Source organism: Aquarana catesbeiana, linkage group LG02 (assembly GCF_042186555.1).
Source record: "Aquarana catesbeiana isolate 2022-GZ linkage group LG02, ASM4218655v1, whole genome shotgun sequence".
NCBI classification, from domain to species: Eukaryota; Metazoa; Chordata; class Amphibia; order Anura; family Ranidae; genus Aquarana; species Aquarana catesbeiana.
The window spans coordinates 639197272-639221338 of record NC_133325.1 but is presented as its reverse complement, the minus strand read 5'-3'; the positions used below and the strand labels follow the sequence as shown (position 1 = coordinate 639221338).

General features: G+C 43.0%; 1 protein-coding gene across 2 annotated transcripts in view; it reads left to right on the top strand.

Moving 5' to 3' along the window:
* The window catches only part of POLA1 (DNA polymerase alpha 1, catalytic subunit), a 717861-nt gene that overhangs the window by 605977 nt on the left and 87817 nt on the right, over window positions 1-24067 (top strand). For both annotated transcript variants that reach the window (XM_073616430.1, XM_073616431.1), the window contains exon 36: window positions 19052-19148. In XM_073616430.1, coding sequence (XP_073472531.1) covers window positions 19052-19148 — 97 coding nt within the window. The remainder of the gene's footprint in view (window positions 1-19051; window positions 19149-24067) is intronic.

Below are 24067 nucleotides of genomic sequence, written 5' to 3'. Positions count from 1 at the left end.
TAGGAAACTGGTCAGAGAGGCTACCAAAATTATCCACATATGTCGCTTGTATGGGAGGGTTGCAAGGAAAATAGCCACTCCTCAAAAAAGGCCACATGCAGTCATGACTGAGCTTTGCCAAAATGCACCTTGAAGATTCTAAGGCCACCTGGAAAAAGGTGCTTTGGTCAGATCAGAATAAAATGTAATTGTTTGGCCTCAACACCAAACAATATGTCTGGCAAAAATTCAATACAGCTTAACATCCAAATAACACCACCCCTACAGTGAAAAAGGTTTACCTTCCAACATGACAATGGCCCAAAGCACACAGCAAAAATGACCACAGATTGGTTGAAGGAGAAAATGTGAATGTCCTTGCATGGCCTAGTCAGAACCCAGACTTAAACCCCATTGAAAATCTGTGAAATGACTTGAAGCCTGCAGTCCACAAATGGTCACCTTCAAATTTAACTGAACTTGAGCAGTTCTGCAAAGGAGAGTGCAAAGTCTAGATGTGCAAAGTTAGTAAAGGCATATCCTAACAGACTAAAGGCAAAAGGTGGTTTAACAAAATGCTGACATAAGGGGGTTATCCTTTTTCCAACGCAGTGGTTTTGTTTTTGATTTTGTATTTTTTTTTCTGATATGTTGGTGTTATATTTTTCACTTGGATGTTATAAGTTGCACTGAGTAAATACAGCTGAATAAAACAAAAACTGTGTCTGTCTTCATTTTAGGCTGCAAAGCAACAAAATGTGATTATTTTAAAAGGGGGCGATTCTTTTCTACACTCACTGTATTTGCTTTTCTCAACAAATTTCTGGTGATATGCAGTATGGCCTAATCAAGAGGAGGGCTCAGTATTTGCTCCGAAGTTTATTATAGACTGTAAAGGGATTGCACAAAACTTCAGTCTCCATCTAGGCAGCTTAGGAGTTGAAGACCCTGACCTGCCATATTTAATGCTTTTTATTGCATCAGTTAGAACGGTTTTCTCACTGTTGTCTTGTATTATTCTGATTCAAAATGATCTATGTAAAAACCATCATGACATGATCCTTAACTGGCACTTAAAGCGGAGGTTCACACAAAAATTGAACCTCCACTTTTTGGAACCCTCTCCCCCTCCGGTGTCACATTTGGCACCTTTCAGGGGGGAGGGGGGTGCAGATACCTGTCTAATACAGGTATTTGAACCCACTTCTGGGCGTAGACTCCCACGGGAGTCTACGCCACTTCCGGTCCCCCACAAGGCTTTATTTCCTGATTCCCTTACAGAAGATGGCGGTGGCAGCACCCGAGAGCCAACCGATGATTCGGCCTCGGGTGCCGATATAGCCGGACCCTGAGACAGGTAAGTGTCTTTATTTTAAAAGTCAGCAGCTGCAGTATTTGTAGCTGCTGACATTTAAAAAAAAAAAATTAGTGGGACTCCCTCTTTAAAGTATAATGTGTGTACCACCCAAGCTATGATACGGGGGCTGCTAGCTCCCAATTGGTGCATTTGCTTACAGCATGACACACCAGGCTCTGGACATACAGCATTCTACCTCCATTCTGGGGTGAATGATTTAATCTTGAGCTACAATTTGATCTGAATACATTGCTAAATCCTGCAGTTAGTCAGTCTGTCTGTCTCTCTCTCTCTCTCTCTCTCTCTCTCTCTCTCTCTTTATATATATATATATATTCTCTACACGATCTGCCAAGTCACCACTCTTGAAGATGTAGTCATTGTTCCATGAATGCATTGGTATTGAAAGTAGTGAATATAATTAAAAAATAAATATATATATATATATATATTACACAGTATTCCTTTTATAGTACCCTTTATTGTGGATTATATACAGTACACAAGTTTCAGAGTCCGAGTTTTTGGACATTACATTATAAACAGAAGCCTATTTGTTGAAAAGTTTTTTTTATTAAAAAAAAATCTTAGAACAATAATTGGATATTATTAAAGTCCCATTTCAAAGAATTACTTGCTAAAACAATTTACCTATACAGCAACGGACTTCTGGGCAAGTTTGCTCAACAGTAGTATTTTGTTTTGGTTACTGCAATATAGGCTGTTAGATTGCTTACATTTTCTATCCGTGGCATTGTTTAAACTGTTTATAAACATAAGGCAAGCAATCCAAAGATAATTTGCTGTTTCACACATTGTATAATTCTTTGAAGGATAACTAAACTCAATGAAAAAAATATAATATCTTGCAGTTTGCTAGTTGATAGGTGTGGTGGCATTAATTTTCTTTCTTTAGAGCATTTTGGTAAGTTGATTTTTTCTTTCAGAAATGGTTTTCTTTGTCCCTTCCTGTATTCTAAAGTTGAAGTTGTATCTTTCTTTTCTAAACTACTACTCTTCCCATCTCCACATTAAATGAAAATTATGTTTTTATATCCAATCTGGGTGACCACTACGGCTTCCTCCATAAATACCGTGGAGAAGTGAGTGTAGAAAACCAGAATGGCAAGTGTTTTATTCCCAGCATTGGGGGGGGGGGGAGTCAGCCATCTCATTTAAGGACTGGTAAATTACAATATATATATTTTTAACTATACTTTATTTAAAAAAAGATGCTTAGTCAGACCGTGTGTGCGTCTTATTGAACGAGAACCATCAAGCAGAAGAAAATGGACATGGGTTAAGGTGTACTTTTATACATTAGATTTGCATAACAAGTGAATTTGTCCTTTTAAAGGATATGTAAACCCAACATTTCATATCCCTATGTGCCTGCTGTACCATGTACTTGTATGAAAAATTATCCTGTTCTCTTTGTATTGCTCCCTTTGTGTGAAATCACTGGTGGTTCTGGCAGTCCCTCTGCTTTTCTATTAAAAACTTACCACACTAAGCAGGAGAACACACAGTGGTCAATGATCAGACTTGTCTTGACACACACCCCGTGCACAGCGGTTCACTGAGAAGCTCAGTGTCCTGCTGTTTCTCCTCTGCTCGCTCTTATGCAGCTGAGATGGAGACTTAACATGAGCCCAAGTTTTACCTGAACCTTCTTTTAAGCAATGACATTGCTTAATAGCAGCACTTTAGGGCTCCTAGTAATAATTGTGTTAGTTGTTAGAACGATCCCTGTCGACCTATAAAGTCCCCTTATATGCCTTGTCAAGGGGACTAGCAGCACTAGGTTAGTAGGTTTTGAATCCCTACCATGGCCTTAACTACCTGGAGTTTTCATGTTCTCTCTGTGCCTGCATAGGTTTACTCCCACACTCCAAAGACATGCTGGTAGGTTATTTGCTCCTCTCCCCAGTATTCATTAATGAGATGGGGGCCTTTGACTGTAAGCTCCTTGAGGGCAGGGACTGATGTGAATGTACAATATATATGTAAAGTGTCAGAGCTATATAAATACCTGTATTAAATAAATAAATGATAAACCCTTTAATGGACAGCAGCAGAGGATTCTGGAATTTGACAGTTTGTTGGCAGGGTAGAGCTTAAAGGGTAATTCCATGTTTGATATACTGTATGTTTACATTTTATTGGTCCAGCTTGGCCAGTGTAACAATGTACAGTGGGGACGGAAAGTATTCAGTTCCCATTACATTTTTCACACTTTGTTATATTGCAGCCATTTGCTAAAATCATTTAAGTTCATTTTTTTTTCCTCATTAATATACACACAGCACCCCATATTGACAGAAAAACACAGAATTGTTGACATTTTTGCAGATTTATTAAAAGAAAAACTGAACTATCACATGGTCCTAAGTATTCAGACTTTGCTGTGACACTAATATATTTAACTCGGGTCCTGTTCATTTCTTCTGATCATCCTTGCGATAAAGATACCGATTGGACTTGATTAGGAAAGCCACGCACCTGTCTATATAAGACCTTACAGCTCACAGTGCATGTTAGAGCAAATGAGAATCATGAGGTCAAAGGAACTACCTGAAGAGCTCAGAGACAGAATTGTGGCAAGGCACAGATCTGGCCAAGGTTACAAAAAAATTCTGCTGCACTTAAGGTTCCTAAGAGCAGAGTGGCCTCCATAATCCTTAAGTGGAAGACATTTGGGACAACCAGAACTCTTAGAGCTGGCCGTCCGGCCAAACAGCTATCGGGGGAGAAGAGCCTTGGTGACAGAGGTAAAGAACCCAAAGATCACTGTGGCTGAGCTCCAGAGATGCAGTCGGGAGATGGGAGAAAGTTGTAGAAAGTCAACCATCACTGCAGCCCTCCACCAGTCAGGGTTATATGTCAGAGTGGCCCGACGGAAGCCTCTCCTCAGTGCAAGACACATGAAAGCCCACATGGACTTTGCTAAAAAAAAATACCCGAAGGACTCCAAGATGGTGAGAAATAAGATTCTCTGGTCTGATGAGACCAAGATAGACCTTTTTGGCTTTAATTCTAAGCGGTATGTGTGGAGAAAACCAGGCACTGCTCATCACCTGTCCAATACAGTCCCAACAGTGAAGCATGGTGGTGGCAGCATCATGCTGTGGGGGTGTTTTTCAGCTGCAGGGACAGGACGACTGGTTGCAATCGAGGAAAAGATGAATGCAGCCAAGTACAGGGATATGCTGGATGAAAACCTTCTCCAGAGTGCTCAGGCCCTCAGACTGGGCCAAAGGTTTACCTTCCAACAAGACAATGACCCTAAGCACACAGCTAAAATAACGAAGGAGTGGCTTCACAACAACTCTGTGACTGTTCTTGAATGGCCCAGCCAGAGCCCTGACTTAAACCCAATTGAGCATCTCTGGAGAGACCTAAAAATGGCTGTCCACCAACGTTTACCATCCAACCTGACAGAACTGGAGAGGATCCGCAAGGAGGAATGGCAGAGGATCCCCAAATCCAGGTGTGAAAAACTTATTGCATCTTTCCCAAAAAGACTCATGGCTGTATTAGATCAAAAGGGTGCTTCTACTAAATACTGAGCAAAGGGTCTGAATACTTAGGACCATGTGATATTTCAGTTTTTCTTTTTTAATAAATCTGCAAAAATGTCAACAATTCTGTGTTTTTCTGTCAATATGGGGTGCTGTGTGTACATTAATGAGGAAAAAAATGAACTTAAATGATTTTAGCAAATGGCTGCAATATAACAAAGAGTGAAAATTTAAGGGGGTCTGAATACTTTCCGTACCCACTGTATATAACATACCTGGCTGATTCCCCTGGAAATCGCTGAAGTAAACAGTCCAGCCATTTCCAGTTTCTGGGTACTGTGCCGAGCAGCTGGCATAATGCATTCTGAATACAGGAGGTTAGCCACTCAGCATGAGCACCATTTGCATTTTCTGAATGAATAATAATAATCTTGCATTAGATGAGGTGGAGCGGCAGGACGGTGACAACAGAGACCACCACTTCCGTGATTTCCAGCTTCTACGGGTGTCAGCCAGGTATGGTAAATACATAGTAACACTGGTCCAAGCTGCACCAATGTAACTATGTAAAAATATACCATACCCGCAATTCATCTTTAATGATCTAAAGGACTTGGGCTTAAAGAGATTCCATCATAGAAGGGTGGGCAGGCAAACTGCTGCAGGTATGAGCAGCAGAGGTAATTACCGCGGTCTCCCAAACCTTCCTGTCAATGTTGAATGCTAGCTGTTAAGACAAATGCTTTGTGAAACTTCATTAAAGCCTGTTACAGCTTACTAGAGATCTTGGAAGGTCTTGGTAATGGTAGTAATGGGTGTCCCTTTAAATATCCTGCAACTGGAGCTGAAGGTTGCTTTAAAAACCTAAATAAAGCCACATACCAGGCAAACTTTTGAAGAAACTTGGAGAGAAAAATTTTTGAAGAAAAATAGTCAATTTTCTCACTGATGATTAAATTAATCGCACATATCAAAGCTTATGATTTTCTTAGTTTGTGTTGCACTATTAAATAGGGTTTCATTACGGCTACATACACATGGAGGTAATTAGGCATAAAGTCTGCATAGCATTAAAAAAAACAGTTTTCCTGTGTCCAAAGAGCTGCAGGTGGGGTGTACAGCCAGCCATAGTAATGTATTGCTGTACACCCCTGTACATGTGTAAACGATGATGCTTCTCTGCATTGGTGTTTACCCATGCGTTCACTGTATTTTACTGACTGTGTTCAGGAAATTGCTGTATGCAGGTGTAAATGCGATGCATAGACGCATCAGCATTTACATGTTACAGGGGTGTACTGTGAACCACTTCTATGGCCAGCTGTATGCCCCACCTGCAGCTCCCAGCCCATGGGAAAATAACACTTTTTGTTTTTTTTTTTGTTTACACACCGGGCATGTCTTTTTTTTTTTCCTAATTATGTCTTTGTGCACGAGGCGTAAAATATATCACCACTTTGTGTTTGCACTTAGTGGGCTTTGGTACCCCAACAGGTCACACACTTGCAATTTTCTGTACCACTACGATTCGAAACCAAACCTTCATTATGGGTTAGATTTACAGTACTAACACTGGTGCACACAGAATCTCGTGCAGCTGTGCATAGTCACCAATCTGCTTCTAACTTTGGTTTGTTCATTTAAGCTTTGACAAAAAAAATGAATTGGTTACCGTGCACAACACCAAACTCTGTGTACACCCATTTTAGTAAATCTCCCCCTGTGTGTCCTGCTCGGCAGTGTACAAATTCCCATTTGGAATGGATGGAGATTATGGAAAAGGAGCAGGACCCAACTGTGAAGATTTTGAACAGAGTATTTAGCTCATAGCCTGGAGTTCAAATTTAATGCATTTATAATTCACTGTTATTGGGCCTAGTAATTTCCTCAGTAAGTGAACGGCACATATTCTTTGAAAGATTCTTGGACACTATGGTACCCTTATAATCATGATGAGGAAACCAAGTAGCTATTGTTTCTACATGTCATACCTTCCTCTTGTATTTATATACCGTATATACTCGAGTATAAGTCTACCCGAATATAAGCCGAGGCACCTAATTTTACCACAAAAAACTGGGAAAACTTATTGACTCGAGTATAAGCCTAGGGTGAGAAATGCGCAGCTACTGTAAGTGGAAAAGAGGGTCAACAATGCCCATTTGCAGCCACAGGTCCCCCAAACTTCAAACTCGGTAGTTAAGGGTTCCTAGATTCCCCCTAGCTGCGGCCAAAATTTGGGGTCTCTGGACCCAAACGGTCCCGAAATGACATTGCTGCAGATGGACACAGTTGACCGACTTTGGGGCCCCGTATCTCGGGGCCGCTTGGTGCTAGGAACCCCAAATTTGGTGTGCAAACCCAGTTGAACTAGCACTACAACATATCAAGCACTTATGCAGCAGAGAATGACATTTTTTGAACCGATTTTGGAGTCCCATATCTCGGGGCCACCTGGTGCTAGGAACCCCAGCTGGATATGTTGTAGTCCTAGTTCCACTGGGTTTGCATACCAAATTTGGGGTTCCTAGCACCAAGTGACCCCGAGATACGAAGCCCCAAATTCGGTTCGGAAAATGTCATTCTTTGCACCAGAAAAGTGCTTGACTCGAGTATAAGCCGAGGGGGGCACTTTCAGCACACAAAAAAGTGCTGAAAAACTTGGCTTATACTCGAGTATATACGGTAATCTATCTGCTTGGTCTTTCAGTATTATGAAGTCAGGCAACCCATTTTTAAAATCTGAGGATTTTGTTAAGCAGAACATTGTGCAATGCACTTTTTTTTTACCTGTTGGTGTTCTCAAATGTAAACAGCAACTTTAACAGGTCACATTGCCCAAGCAATTTGCATCAATGTGTCAAATGCTTTAGTCCTGCCGCTTGATCTTGAGCCACACACTGGACCAGCCCAAAAAGTGCTTCCTTCTGTGTGGTGAGCATATGTGCTACAAAGAAAAACTTTCTATTGGATTTAACACTTTTTTTTATCCATTACCTTGGCTGGAAACTCATGCAAATTAGACAACTTACAGGGGGTTTTAAAATGTGTTGGTAAGAAGCACTTAAAAGCTTGCATGTAGTTGAGCTTTGACATATACTTGATTGTTTAAAGCCAGGCCATTTTTCTTCTTTTTCCTGAGTCTTCTGTAAATGCAGACAAAGATTTAGGAGTTATATACACAAGTACCGAATTGCATGTAAAGTTGAAGTGTGTGTATATATAGTGAAAATGAGGCATAGTCACCCTTTTTCATATCCTGCTTTGGAGCTTCTATGGTGGTTTTTCGTTTTCTTGAATGTTAATTTAGGGCCCATGTATATAAGAATTTATACTAGACTCATTTGAATTGGCATAGTACCATTTTAAAAGACATTGTATGAATTAACATTCATTATTGTACAAATGCAAGGATGGAAATGTGTGTCACAAATTAATTAACCAATAATCCTGTTTGAGAGAGAGAAAGAGCGACTTGTGTGCTGAGTTCTAAAAGTGTTGTGTCTTGAACACCAAATTAACGAGTCGTGTGTCATTTCTATTGTTGAAAACCTTCTAAAATATACTTAAAGGGGTTGTAAATGCTCGTATTTTTTTTTACCTTAATGCATCCTATGCATTAAGGTATAAAAACTTCTGCCACTGACACCCCCCCCACCCCACCCCCCCGCCGTTTTACTCACCTGAGTCCTGTATTCCCCCGCCAGAGACATGCTCTTCCCTTCTGCCCGTTGTCTCGGCTTTTGATTGGATAGACTGATAGCGCAGCCATTGGCCCCTGCTGCTGTCAATCAAATCCAATGACACAGGGCCAAGTCCGGCATCTGCGTCTAAGGACGCAAATGCTGGACTCGGGAGTGCGCCTGCAAGGTAACACACACACACCCACATAGAAAAAACAAAGAAAAAACTGCGCTATACAGTGAATAACAAGTGCACAACAAATTAATATATGCAGTAAACATAAAATACACATCACACAGCGTGTCTTCTCGGAGCTCCTGTGACGGAAGTACACCACAACGCTTTCATCGGAGACAGATATCACACTGTATGGAAGGTTATCGCTGGTAGGACACCGGGACCCAGTCTATACGCCCTTGAGATGCTTATCATCCTTTGTGGTTTCTAGAGGAGTGTTTCATTGCCAAGCTGCTTAACCTGGATGTAGTCTTTCCACCTGGTAAGCCCATATATTTGGTGGTGGAGGATCACTGTGTAGGGTTTGTTTACATTCCACTTTCTCAGTTAATTTCCACGGAGAATTGTCAGGGGACTCCTACCTCTTTACCAGACTTTTGATTTCTTCAATATCTATGAACTTTGTTACCATTTGTGCACTAATGATTTGATGTCATTTGATGTGTATTTTATGTTTACTGCATATATTACTTTTTTGTGCACTTCTTATTCACTGTATAGTGCAGTTTTTTCTTAATGGAATAAAGTGAGCTGGTCTTATGACCTCAAGAATTGTTTAAGGAGCACAATAACAAGTTTAAATTCTCCAGATTTCAATCCAGTTGAGCATCTGTTGGGATGTACTTGAAAAACAAGTCAAATCCACAGAGGCCAACTTACAGGACTTAAAGTATTTGCTGCTGATGGCTTGGTGCCAGATAACAGCATACTTTCTGAGGTTCAGTGAAGCTCATGCCCAAGTTATGGTGGGTGATCATAATGATATGGCTGATCAGTGTATAGCCACCTGTTGGAAATCAGCTCGATCTGCTGCTCATTGTCTGACTGTAATGGATGATTTCTGAATGTGATGTGTAGTTGTCCTATTTACATTAAAGGAGAGATTTCAGGGCTTCTACTTTAATCTGGTTACTGTCCACATGTAAAAGAGAGGCATTTGCACCATTTTGGATCTGAAGATTCTCAACAGGTGGCGTTTTCAAATCAAACGTTTGTATGGAATCTGCCTGATCAGTCATTTCTTCTGTTCAGCCAGGGTACTTTCCAGTCTCTGTGGACATCTAGGATGAATACGTTCAAATTCCCATCTTTCCATCCCCCCAACCCCACAACAGCGCTATGTGCACTTTGCTGTGGACATAGAACATTACAAGTGGTTGCCCGTCCATTTGGCTTTTTCATGACATCTCTGGTCTTCACCAAGGTGTTGACTCCCACCCTAGGTCTGCTGCACCCTGGACGACATCTCCCTAAAGAAACAAGTCTGTCTAGACCATGCCAACCTGTGTCCATGAAATGCTGGCGACCTTGCAAGAGATTTGTATGGATACTAAACTACCAGAAGTTAGTAATGGAACTGACCCACTGTTTGGAGTATCTTGGACTGATTCTGGACATGGCTCAGTCCTGATTTTTCAGGACTAGCTCATGGCCCTCCTTTCCCACATTTGGGAGGAGAAATCCCAAAATTCACTTTTACATGAATGTCTTGGCCCTCGAGGCAATAACGTAAGTCCAATTTCACCCCAGACTGTTGCAACTCAACATTCTGGCTTTGTGGGATAAGACTTAGCCTCTGGATTCTTCTATTTGCCTGACCATCAAAAACAGGCTTGCCCTAGCAAGGTGGATTTACACTGTGGCATTTAAGTCAGTAAACTCCTTTCTTATGTTTTGCAAGGTGCTCACGATGGATACAACTTGTCAGACTGGGTTGGAACACTAGGTGCACTTTTCAATGAATGGGGGAATTGGTCATTGGCAAAAAGCTCAGCTTTTAGTTGGCCTTGCAATGCTGAACCTCTCAACTATGCGGCCTCCCAAACCGTATTTAGTCAGATATTGCCATGGCAGCGACTTTCATCAACCTTAAAGGGGGCTCAAGACATTGCACAGCTCAAGTGGAGTGGACCTTGGATAGAAAACCATGTTCCAGCGCTGTCTGCAGTGCAAATTCCAGACACATAATTGGCAGGCTGACTTTCTCAGTCGTCAAGGTCTGCTTCCAGAGGATTGATTTGTCTCTTCACCTGTTTTTAAACCACTGTCGCAGGTGGGGGAACCAGTCAAGGACCTTTTTATCGTCGTGGTTCAACAAGCTGGACAGGTTTGATGCCAGGAACAGGGATCCTCAGGTCTTTGCAGTGGATGCACTGGGGGCTATGTAGGATAAGATCTCCTTGATATACACCTTTTCCCCTAACTAACCAGACCTCCCGGTTGGGGGGGGGGGGATAAGGTTCCTCCCTTTCCTGTTAGGGCTCACTCACTGGGTCCTTTGGAGTTTCTTGGGCCTTTTAGCATCAAGCGTCATTTTCAGAGATTTGTAAGGCTGTTGTCTCTGTTCACACACTTGCAAACCGAGGTTAACTGTGAGTGGGAGCAGCTATGAGGGTCCGAACAATATAATCCAGATATCTACGACTACGCATGTGTCCTGTACTAGAAGAAACAGATTTTACAGGCAAGTCTCAAATCCTTCTTTTTTTTTTTTTTTGCTACATTTCTTCTAAATTTCTTTTTCACTTTTATTTCCCTAAGCCGTAAAATAATGTACTTACATTAGGTTTATTAAGTTGATGCCCTTTGCATAGGAATATAATTTCAATTTGGAAACTGGAGAACTTTTCTGCCAGTTTTAATTCTGATTATTCCAGAAAAAACACTTTTTAGAAGCCTGTGACTCTTGCTGCATACTTATGAGAGCCTGTGTTGATTGGCTTTTGTTTGTTTTAAATGGGTATTGCATTACCATACGAGTCTAAAGGGATGCAAAACCCACTTGATGCAGGTCAGGAGGAGGTTAACCGCAGGTCAGCACCTATCAACGAATTCTGAATAGTCTCAAACTGATGCTATCAACAAAAGAACAATACCACAAAGGCCTTTTCATGGCAGTAAAGCTGGGGCTTTTTGAACTGAATAATGATTATTCCCTTCAGAGGCTGTCTCAATTATTTTGCTTTGTGGCATATTCCGAATTGTGTAATCGTAAGGCACAGTGGACCTGATCTGGTTTTTATACGTAACAGCAACCAGTCATATTCTCATTTTGTACTGCATTATCAAAGAATGAAAAGTAGGGATGTGGCTATTATCCCTTCCTCATGTATGATGCTTATTTTATTATGTAGGCATTTTCTATTTCAGGTGTACATTCATTATTATCATATAATGCTTCATTATACTACAGATTGTACAAACCTTACATACATGGAGTGCCTGTCAGCAGAGCAAATGCTAAAATTTTATGTAAAAGTGCTCCATACTTATTATTGCCCTCTCTGGGCAATTTAACATGCTGCAGAGTTGTATATAGGGGGAAATAGAATCCAATACACCAAGAAGTGGCTTGCCATTGGGGACGAAGCAGGTCCAAACCAGGGACATGCGGTGAGGTCAGTGGCTGGTGAGGTACTGGCTAGTATCAGACCCAAATACACAACGGTTACATACGCCCCGTTCGTTAGAGCGAGAGCAATCATTCTAGCACTAGACCTCCTCTGTAACTCTAAACATGTAACTTGTAAAAAAAAAAAGGACAAGGCCTTTCAAAGGGGTAAATACTGTGTGACATAAAAATTAGCAACGACAACTATTTTATTCCCTAGGGTACCTGCGAAAACAATATATATAAAGTTTGGGGGCTCTGAGTGTTTTTCTAGCAAAAAAAAAAAAGATTTTTACATGTAGGAGAGAAGTGTCAGAATTGGCCTGGGTGGCAAGGGGTTAATTACCATAAGTAATATGCAAATTATGTGTTGTTTTTAAGGTAGTTTACTATGTTTTCAAAAGCTGTACTCAAGCAGGTGGCTTAATGGACAAATTACTGAAGTTTCTCCCTCTTAACTGTGTGAGAAAAAATGGGATTGTGGGTAAATCTTATACACATAAACACATGTTTTTCTAGTTAAGAGAGCTGGGCTGGAAGGGAGCATTTCTTTTAGTTGCATGCCCCTTATGAAAGGCGTTCCTCCACTGCAGCATTTTTATTAAACAGCTGGGACCAATGGTACTTTACCATTGGTCCAAGACTTAGTTTGGCAGGGCAAACCACCGAGGCTCAAGAGATTGCTTTTACAAAGACCAAAACTGAGAGGAGGCGTTGGCCTCCCTGACCCAGCTCTATATTACACAGCAGTCCACATGAACAGAGTAGTAGACTGGTGCAGGCACTCATCACATAAGCTGTGGATTGGGTTAGAACAGGAAACAATTCCGTTTCCCATTGAAGGTCTACCCTGGAGTGGAACTCATTCTTCCAGATTCTCACCTTCCCACCCATTGCTGGAACCCACTTTGGAGGAACTCCGTAGATACTTCCAATTGGCAGAGACGCCCAATTTTCCTTCCCCACTGACACCCATAATTGGACATCCGGATTTCCTCCCAGGCCTCTCCGATAGGTCCTTTCGGCTCCACTCGGATCGGAGTCTAGTTAGAGCCTCCTCTTTTTGTGGGCCTTCGGGTTAGAATGACCCGTCTAACATATACACTAGTTTTAACTCCTCCATATTGGGCAGGAGCGGTTGAAAGTTGAGTTGATAAATGAGGTGTAAATCGGAGGGAATTTTTGTGCCTAGATATTTAATGGCCTGGGGAGACCACCGGAAGGGGAAATTGCCGCTTATGGAGGCCCGGGAACCAGGGGTAAGAGTGATGTTTAGCGCCTCTGACTTTTGGAGGTTGATTTTGAAATCCGATAATTCCCTGTATTTACGTATTGCCGATAGTAAGTTTGGGAGAGACGTGTGTGGATCTGAGATGTAGAACAACAGGTCGTCCGCATAAGCGGCATGTCCCTGATGTCCGGGTTAAGCCTTATATGTTGTAATAAGGGCTCTAATGAAATTATGAAAAAGAGCAGGGAAAGTGGACATCCCTGCCTCGTACCGTTGCTTATCTTAAAGGGGCTAGAAGTAGTCCCATTTACTCTAATTGTTGCTGTGGGAGAAGAATATATGGCAGAAATCCAGGATAACATGGGAGCTGGCATGCCAAGGTGTCGCAGGTGGCCAAGAGTAAAGTCCAATTTACCCTGTCAAACGCCTTTTCGGCGTCTGTAGACAGCAAAATGAATGGGATGTTAAGGCGTTTAGCCCTAGCCACCACATTTATCGTCCTGATGGTGTTCTCAAGCCTCTCTGTTACGGATAAAACCTGCTTGGTCTAGAGGGATTATGCGTTGGAGAACAGAGCCTATTCGCTCAGCCAGGATTTTTGTGAATAACTTCAGATCACAATTAAGAAGGGAGATAGGCCTGTAACTTGCGCACAGCAGCGGGTCCTTTTCAAGCTTAGGGATGACAGATATGCTGGCTTGCAGGATATCTGTAGGTATGGCGTAGTTATCTAATATGGCATTGAAAGCAGTAACGAAGTGAGCTGCCAGTTGAGTTTGGAAGGTTTTATAATAGGTTATGGTGAAACCATCGGGGCCAGGCGCTTTCCCCGTCGGGGTGTTGGCTAGTGCATTTGTGAGCTCATCTGTGGTAATAGGCTGTGAGAGCAAATCTATCTCCTCCTCGAGGGAAGGTAGTTTTGCAGCCGCAAGATACGCTTCTATAGATTCTAAACTATTCTGGTTCTGTTCCCCCGAGGGAGAAGAATGTAAATTGTACAGGGCTTCATAGAATACCCTGAAAGACTCAGCCATTTCTGCAGAGTCGTGAATTTTGGATCCTGTAGAGGAAGATAAGGCAGTGATGTAGGAAAGGTTGTGTTGGGTCCGTATGGCGTTTGCTAGTGTTCTGCTGCACTTATCACCGAACTCATAAAAGGTTCTGCGTATCCTCAAGAGGTTGTTCTTGGCGTGAATGCTCTCTGATTTGCTCTCGGAGCTTGGTTACTTCTGCCTCTGTGGCCCTGTCTGGATGGTTTTTGTGTCGTTTTTCACAATCCTGTAGTTTTGCGAGTAATTCAGATAGCATTTTTTCTCTGGCTACTTTGAGTCTGTGGCCATGTTTAATAAATATTCCTCTTAAGTAACATTTATGTGCTGACCAGATAGTTAGAGGATTGGGGACCGATTGTTACTCTCGAAAAAGAGATTCAGTTCTCGCAAAACGTCTGTTCTCACTTCAGGATCTTGGAGAAGAGATTTGTTTAGATGCCAGGTGGCTACCTTGGGAGACGGGCGTTGCGAATTTAGGGTCAAAGGGATCGGATCGGAACATGGTCTGAAAGCGCGATGTGCCCAATCTGTGCCCCCGAGACAAGTGGGATCATAGCGTGGGAGACCAGGAAGAGGTCAATCCTGGAGTATGAGTTATGGACAGCCGAGAAATAGGTGTAGTCCCTGTCCTGCGGATGAAGAATCCGCCATGTCAACTAAGCGATAAGAATGCAACAGGTCCCTGATTCGGTTGCGGTACCGCAAAGATAGGGCCGAAGATCCCGACGATGTGTCTTTACGGGGATCGATGGTAAGATTAAGGTCTCCCCCTAACACTAATGTTCCCTCTGTGAAGGAGGCCAGGGCGTCCAAGCATGATTCAAGTACCGACAGTTGGTCTACATTTGGCAAGTACAGGTTCGCGAATGTGAATGTCTGCGACTTAATAGTACCTTTGACAAAAAGGTATCTACCTTCAGGGTCAGCGTGGAGGTCCCCCAGCTGCCAAGGCAAAGTTTTAGCCAGGAGGATACTTGTCCTTTTTGATTTTGAGGAGGGTGAAGCACTGTGGTACACTATTGGGAAATGCTTACTGTAGAGTTTAGGGATACAGTCCACCTGAAAATGGGTCTCTTGTAAAAACACTATCTGGGGCCTCTGCCTCCAAAGATCCGAGAGGCAACTGGAACGCTTCTCTGGGGCATTTAAGCCCTTCACATTCCAGGATACAAACTTCAGAGACATGTCTGATAGAACGGGGTCGGGTCGCCAGACCTCACCAGAAACCGAAGCTGATAGCGGTGTGGGGGAGGAAAACAGTTTAGAGTGAGAGAGTTACAGTGAGAAGGTGGGGAAAGACACAGATAAGGGCAGGAAAAGAGAAAAAGAAGAAAAGGAGAATAAGAAGGGAGAAGTAAGAACAAACTAAGTCTCCAATCGGAGGACTACTGCCTATTTGGGCAGCTAGGGCCTAGTGGGGGAGGAGGTAAGGCACTTCAGAGGTCGGACTCCCGAAAACGCGAGTCCCCCCCCCCCCCCAGCCCATTTCTCAGTAGGAGCGGTCCTGTCAGGAACCGCATTATTACATTAGGCTTCTTTGAAATGAGATAGCTCCTTAAAAACACATAATATATAACCTTGTGACATTCAGTTTAACATAACATGTCTTAACATTAAGTAATACCTTAATTGAGAAAACTATATCAAGTTCTTATCTCTTGTTATCAGCTCTGTTTACTGAATGGACAGCTAATTGCATCAGATCTAAGCCAAATGAGAGTGATCCATACCTCCTTACCCAACATATCTGAAGGGGTCAATTTCCATCTGGAACAATCTTTGGGTCCCAAGATAGGGTAGTTGGCAAGAAGGGGGCGGGGTGAGGAGAGGGAGAACGAGGGTGAATGTGGGGAGGGGTAGGGAGGGAGGGGAAGTAGGGGACTATTATTAGGATAATTACATCTCTAGACAGATACCAGATACTCATCTCTGTTTGTTAACAGTTTCCACCCCTGTCACCAACCAGCCCCCTTGAATCCCATCATAGAAATTAAACGCCCCTCAGTGGTAAGCATCAAAACTATTAGGCAGCGTAAACTATGTGTACCCTTTTCTGCGTCTTGTAATGTGGTACAAGATGAAAAATAAAAAAAAAGGGGGGGGGGGGGCCTAACAAAGTCACTATTCATAGAGTCCGTTATCTCTAGGATATAACAGTAAAGTCAGTTGTATCAGTGTCTTCTCAAGGATGATCCCAGATGTGGGACCCGCTTACCAGACTGTGTACTTACCCTCTGGTCCTGGTTAAAAAACAACTAACCAAGATACTGGAAACGTAACGTGTCTCCATGAGACCAACAGGCCAGAGAGGTACGAGGAAGTCAATCCAGATGGGCCAGAGAGTAGGAGAAAAAAAAAATTTTTTTTGCCGATCAAAAGGAGAAGGTAGAGTGCCCTCAAAACAAGGGTAGGGAGTACTTACATTCGAAAGGAGACAAAAGAAACGTAAGTAGCCATGTTAAGACTGAAGAGCAACTTGTCTCTATGGATTCAAGGTTCGTTGTCCTGAGGGGCCAACGTTCTTCTACGTTGTAATCGGTGGTTGCGTCGAGGCCTTTGAGGTCTGCCCGAGGGGTTCACCGCCGGTATATTAGTAGTGGGAGTCAGGACAAACGCCAGCCAGTTAGGTAGTGACATCGATGGTAGCCCGAGGGTATTGAGAAAGGTGGGAACCTCCCTAGGGTGTCGGAGGGTATATGTGCAACCTCCCTTCCTTGCGATTAGATGAAAAGGATGACCCCACTTGTAGGTGATTCCTTGTTCACTAAGTTTCTCTAGCAGGTGCTTCATGCAACGTCGCATCTGTAGGGTCCTGGGGGAAACGTCTGGCAAGAGAGATACCTGGGCTCCATCAAAATCGATATGCCTTCTACGCCAGGCTCTTTGAATGATGTCCTCTTTGATAGAATGATTATGCAGGCAACAAAGGATATCTCTAGGTCTGTCCTCCGCTGTGTTTCTGGGGCCAAGGGTTCTGTGGACCCTGTCTATGGCGATAGGTGTTTCCGTCGGGCGTTCTAGGCAGTCGTTAAATAGAGCAGTCACCGTCATCCTTAGGTCCGCTTGCTGAGTCGCTTCCGGCAGACCGCGGATTCTTATGTTGCGCCTACGGCTGCGGTTTTCCTGATCATCTAGCAACAAACGTAGCTGTGCGATTTGGTCTGCCATCTCCTCTTTTGTGTCATTTAATTCTGTAAAGCCCTGGCGCAGGGTTGCAGTGTCTTCCTCAATAGAAGTGACTCATGAGGTGACCTCTCTTACAGATTGCTTAATTCCAGCAATCTCTCCTCGTAGCGCTGCCTCCATTCTAAGTGCTACATAGTGCAGATCATCTCTGGTGGGCAGCTTTTGTAGTAGAGCCCATAGAGACTGCTCTCCAGTAAGCACAGACAGGGGCACATGTGAAGGCAGAGTCAGTGGGGCAGAGCTCATGGAAGCCTGCAGTAAAATGGGCAGAGGCGCACCAGGGGTTAAGCTCCGTGGCTGGGAGCGCTGGATGTCTTGTGAGTCCCACTGCGGACAGCAGCTGGGTTCTCCTCCTGGGCTTGCAAGTGATGTGAGGGATAGTGAACGGGGAAGGCAGGGGGAGAGATCACTATTCGGGGAGAACGGCAGCATATCGTTACCCTGGTCTTGTCTCCCTCCTCCTGCCGACGCGCCGTGCTCCTCTCCCACGTCTGAGCCCGGCGCCATCTTGGAAAAGTCCGGTGTAGAAGCCGCCGGTTGTTTCGGCACAAGGAATCTCTCCATCAGGAACCCCGATCACGTAGCACAGCGGAGCAGTCTTCTCTGGCAGTATGGGTGTGCTGAGAAGCCAAAATACGAGGTTTTACTGTGCGGGTGGTCTGTGAATGAGCCGCGGACCGGGAGCCCTCTGAAAAACACGGCTTCACTCCTCAATACCGAGACCACGCCCCCGCCAGTTTGTATTTAAAGTGGCCGCTCTGTCTTTAGCTTCTGACAGGCTGTGCAAGGAGCCCCATATCTGTGACCCCAGGTCGCCGAGCTTAGACCCTTGAAGCTCCGATTTTATTTATTTATTTTTATGTTCATGGCAGGTGAGGCCCTGACTACACGTCCCTGGTCCACATACAGTACTATGTAAAGTTCTGCAACCTAGTGTAGTGTTGCTTGAAGTTACTAGTGTGCTGCAGGTAAACAGATGTAAAGACATAATTCATCCACAAATTGGCCTTTTTTTTTTTTAAATCCCCTCCCTTCATGAGGAGGGAAAATTAGTGACTGGCTTGAAAGTAATCAAAATGGCCGATCACAACATGGTTTTCCTCACTCAGTGCTGCTGCAACATAAATCAAATTTAATTAAAGCAATATGTACTTGTGTTTGTAAATGGCGTTGCTTTGTGCTGTGTATGCCTTCTCATGTTTGATGGGGAAAAAAAAACAATTTGGTTTGTAAAGGTGATATTCACAGATATTTGCTCTTGAAGTATGGATGAGTTCTGCTGTTTTTGTTCTGGATAATTGCTTGCATACCTGCTTTGTTGCATTAAAGCAGTCTCTTTTACTCTCACATTTTACAGGGTGATAAATGTACCAGTTGCTCATATTGATTTTTTTTTCACTGATTATTTTGCAGTACCCAGAGAAAGCCTTGTACACTCAGCTATGTTTCTATCGATTTATCTTTGACTGGGATTATGCACTGGAGAAGGTTGTTACGGAGCAGGAGAAAGGTGAGGATACATGTGGTCCACTTGTATTACGTTGACTTGCGCTTCAGAATTATGTTAGAATGAAGAATTTGTTATAGATCGGTAAGAGGTGGACCTGAAAAATCTCTGCTCAGCAAGAGGTTTTGCATTCCTGCAAAGACGTCTCTACCCTTACAGACTTGCCATATACCAAACCTACCCGAAGGTTAGCAGCTTGTGAAGCCACATTAACAAGTAACAATTGGCCACACATTATTTTATCAAAATGTATGGCTCTCCTGCATAGGTTTAGTTTATTAATACTTCTAGGGCATAGCAAATAATTGCACTGTTTCTTTGCACCGATTAAAACCACTTTAACAGGCAACATTAGTAGTAGTAGAGAGGCTTGTGTATCAAAAGTGCTAATTAAGGCTCACTTTGTGTATGGTGTGATAATCATAGTGCATGCCACACTTAGTTATGGTATTCCATCTATTTAAAGTTGTATTATTTATTTATTTTAACAAGTTTCTATTAGGAACATTTTTTTCCAAGAGCAGATATTACAGACACATATCGGACAGCCAGTGTACAGGTTTGACATATAGAAAAATACCCCTTAGATTGTAAGTTCTAACGAGCAGGGCCCTCTGATTCCTCTTGTACCAAATTGTATTGTAACTGTAATATCTGCCTTCATTTTGTAAAGCACTATGCAAACAATTGGTGCTATATAAATTCTGTATAATAAAGGTAGCGCTAAATGGCTACCAGTCATATATCATGACCTGGTACAAATGTCAAAAATAGCATGTACAAAACTACAAATAAAAGTTCAGTATACTGTAAATCTGCATAAAATAAAGAGGCAGAATCTCGTTTGCGGCCGTTGAAAGTTGAGAGAGGAAAAAAGCAGGACAGGGGAAAGATCTGGTCTTAGATATGAATGGCGGTTGAATCAAGACTGGATGTGCAGTCAACTTCAACAAGATCATCTAAATCAGGAAGCGTTTAAAGTGGTATTAAACCAAAAATGTAATATATTGCAACTTCCCAAATATTCGATGTGGTGGTTGCGTTTTTTTTTTTTTTTTTTTTTTTTTTTTTTTTTTTTTTTTTTTTAGCATTTCCCCCCCCCCATCTGTATTAGGGTGCCTTCACTGTGGATGGAAGAACAGATACCTTTGGACAGCAACATTGTCTGTCTAGGGGCAGGATAGTGTTTGGTGTAAAAGCAGATTTAGATACGCTAATGAAGTGAAACGCCAGCTAACACTTTTTAAGCAGTTACCGCAACAGTTTTGTTCCTTTTTGGAACAGAAGTTTTTCATAAATATACAATAGCTGATCGTTGTCAGCACCCCTGTCAGTGTTAAATGGTTTGTCTCAACCCCGTAACTGATAGATCTGCCGGACAGCTTGTTCTGTTGAAAAATTTGCCAGATCACCAGCTGAAAATAAGAGCCTAAAAAATAAAACGAATGCAGCCATATTATCTAAAAAGTAGTACGTTGTAATATAATACTTTGATTTTGGGTTTAATACCACTTTAAAAGCAAAGTTTAGATTAAAAAAAAAAAAAATGAACTTCCATACTCGCTTAAGTGGATGCAGCATTGATCTGATGCTGTATCTGTTCCCCTCTGCCAATAAGACCAATAACTAAATGATTACAGGCTACTGATCACTCAGTTTTCAGTCTTCAGAGAGCCGGTGACGGTCAGTGTGCTCTGTCCCTCCGGTGCTCACTGGAGTGCCGGGCTGTGAAGGGGGCCTGGGTGGCTGGCTCAAGCTTTCAATGGCGTGCTGAGAGGCTGAGCTAGCTGCCGGTCAAAATTCTGTGTGGATCCTGACATTAAAGTCTGGATCCCTTCAGGGCCTGGACTGGCTGAGTGGCATCAGCCGACAGCAGGTAGTAGACTGCAGTGCCCTGAATACGGGTCACAGGAGTGCAGAACTAAGTGCACTCCTGTGACCCACAGGAGAAGTGGGGCCAAGCTTTGGCCCCACTTCTCCTTTAACCACTTCCATACCTGGCCTATTCTGGCACTCCTCTCCTACATGTAAAAATCATAATTTTTTTTTGCTAGAAAATTACTCGGGACCCCCAAATATTATTTTTTTTTTTTTTTTTAGCAGACACCCTAGGGAATCAAATGGCAGTTGTTGGTATTTGCGCAACAATTTTTCAAACATGTTTTTTGGGGGAAAAAAAACTGTTTCATGAATTAAAAAATAACACAACAATAAAGTTAGCCCAATTTATTTGTATAATGTGAAAGATGATGTTACGCCGAGTAAATAGATACCCAACAGGTCACGCTTTAAAATTGCGCATACTCATGGAATGGCACCAAACTTCGGTACTTAAAAATCTCCATAGACGACGCTTTAAACATTTTTACAGGTCACCAGTTTCGAGTTACAGAGGAGGCCTAGTGTTATAATTGTTGCTCGTGCTCCAAAGCATGCGGCGATACCTCACATGTGTGGTTTGAACGGCATTTACATATGTGGGCGAGACTTGCGTGTGCGTTCGCTTCTGAGCGCGACCTCCCAGGGACAGGGGCGTTTTAATTTTTTTTTGTTTGTTTGTTTTACTTTTAATTTTTTTTTTATTTTTACACTTTCTTTTACAATTTTTTTTGATCACTTTTATTCCTGTTACAAAGAATGTAAACATCCCTTGTAATAGGAATGGTTTGTGACAGGTCCTCTTTATGGAGAGATGCGGGGTCAATAAGACCCCCACATCTCTCCTCCAGGCTGGAAAGCATGAGATAAAAAAAATCCACTATCTCATGCTTACCAGCCGCGATCGCAGCTTTGTTTACAACCGCGGCCCGGACGTGACGTCATAACGTCGCGCCCGGGCCTCCGACGGTCATAGAGATTACTTGTGACTATCTGGTCACCGGAAATCTCTATGGTTATCAACCGGCGGCAGCCGATTCTTTCTCCGGGTCCCTAATGGCATGGGAGAGCCAAGAGAAGCACCAGATGGTGGCAGTAGGGGGGGGGGGGGGTGTACCCTCCCATCACCTGTAAGAACGATCAATCGGCGGAATTGCCGCTATGATCATTCTTATGGTGCACAGAATTGCCAGCTGAAAACGAGGTTATCTGAATGATGCCTGTAGCTGCAGGCATCATTCAGATATTCCCACTGAAAGTCAGACGTCATATGACGTCCTTGGGCTGGAAGTGGTTAAAGATATACAAAGTGCTTATTCTATTTTATTGTACATATGTAAGCAATGTTGAATCGGTGAGATGATATGTTGGCACTAGATGAAAGTGCTATTGCATGCAAATACTTAGCTGTATACAACTTGGGTGAAAAAATTTCAATAGGCAAAGATATTTCAAGGTTGATGTATCTGAAGTAAACAAATTATTTTGCTTAAACTTACAATGCTGTTGTTACTTCCATGCAGTCTGTTATTCCCACACGCGTTTTACACAGTTTGGCTTTAGCTTGCTTAGCTAATTATGGATGCAGAAACAGTGGATAGTTTTACTGCACATATTTCTAAAAGGCCCTTCCTTTAAAATTAATCATTGGTGAAAATGAAGCCTAATTTTGGTTGCATTGAACAAGTATTGAGTATTGTTCCAAGCAGTATAATTCATTTTTGCACATGCTTGCCATCACTTCATTCAAACCTGATCTGCTTGTGTAAATCCCATAGAGATTAGGCTAAACATTTCAGATGAGGGCAGCTCATTCAGATTTGTGATTGGGATCTGCACATGCCCAGTAGAGTTTGGACTGCAAGCACCAAATGTTGCAAGCCTGTGGGTGATTGTATTTCAGGTTAGCATTTGTTAAGGGTCATTTAAGGTATACTGTTATTCCCCTGTGAGTCCTTGATAAGAGACGCTATGCCATTCTGCTCTGGTGTGGGATAAGAACTGCAGAACCATTCCCTGTTCTGGAAAAGTATGGTAATCTTAGCTGTATTCCCCCTGGTGTGTTTATTAGCACTCTAGATGGAGAAAGCAGGAGATGCTCTCTGAATATGTTTTGGTTATCATTAAACTCGGCAATACATGGATTCATATTTGGCCGATTCAGCAGGGACCAGCCACATTTCGATATGGGTAGGCTGGTTGTACACATGTCTATTGATTGACTTGTGTACAACCAACCAGTTGGAAAATTGTCTCAAGATCAGTGTTGCTGCCTCCCCACTGTCACAATACAGTAGCTCAGCAGGAGCAGTCAAGTCATTTTCTTTTGTTCAACCCACTAGTTGAAGGGGAAATAAAGTCTTGTGTATGAGGGCGTGGCTAGCCGCGTACTGAAATGGCCGCTTGATCCCTCAGCTCCGCTCAGCCTACGGACAGATAGCAACACCCAGCACGAAATAGCAGCTCATCCCCCCTCTCTGCTTCACCAGTGGGGAGCGGAACGATCGGGCACCCAATCGGTAGGTCCAGAAGCAGACAAACCAGCATCCATCAGCCCCGCCGCCTCACAGACTATTTCAAGAGAGCTGACATGCTGACGACCCAGGATAGCGCTGGCGCGTCGCCACACACTTCTCTGACTGAACCCGGGAGCTCTCTAGAACACAGCGCTGACGAGATGGACAGCTCTACCACAGCAGAAGACTCCTCTCAGCCTTCGCCCGCTGACAGAGGTAAGAGAGCTGCACAATCTCCAACCCTCTCACCCACCAACGCTCCTCAGCTTAAGAAGCAGCATTGGGACGCCTCAGCCACTGCAGGCCCTGAACTGCCACACACAGACTCACTAGCTGCACTGCCTGCATCTGACCAGCCAGCTTCTGAGCATACACTCAAGCTTATGCTGCTATCACTACAGCATGACATCCGTAATTGATTAAGATCATCGATCTCTATACTTCACTCTAGAATTGATCAAGCAGAGGACCGCACAGATAATATTGAAAAACGGCTCACTGAACACACTGCAGCCTATAACGAAATAG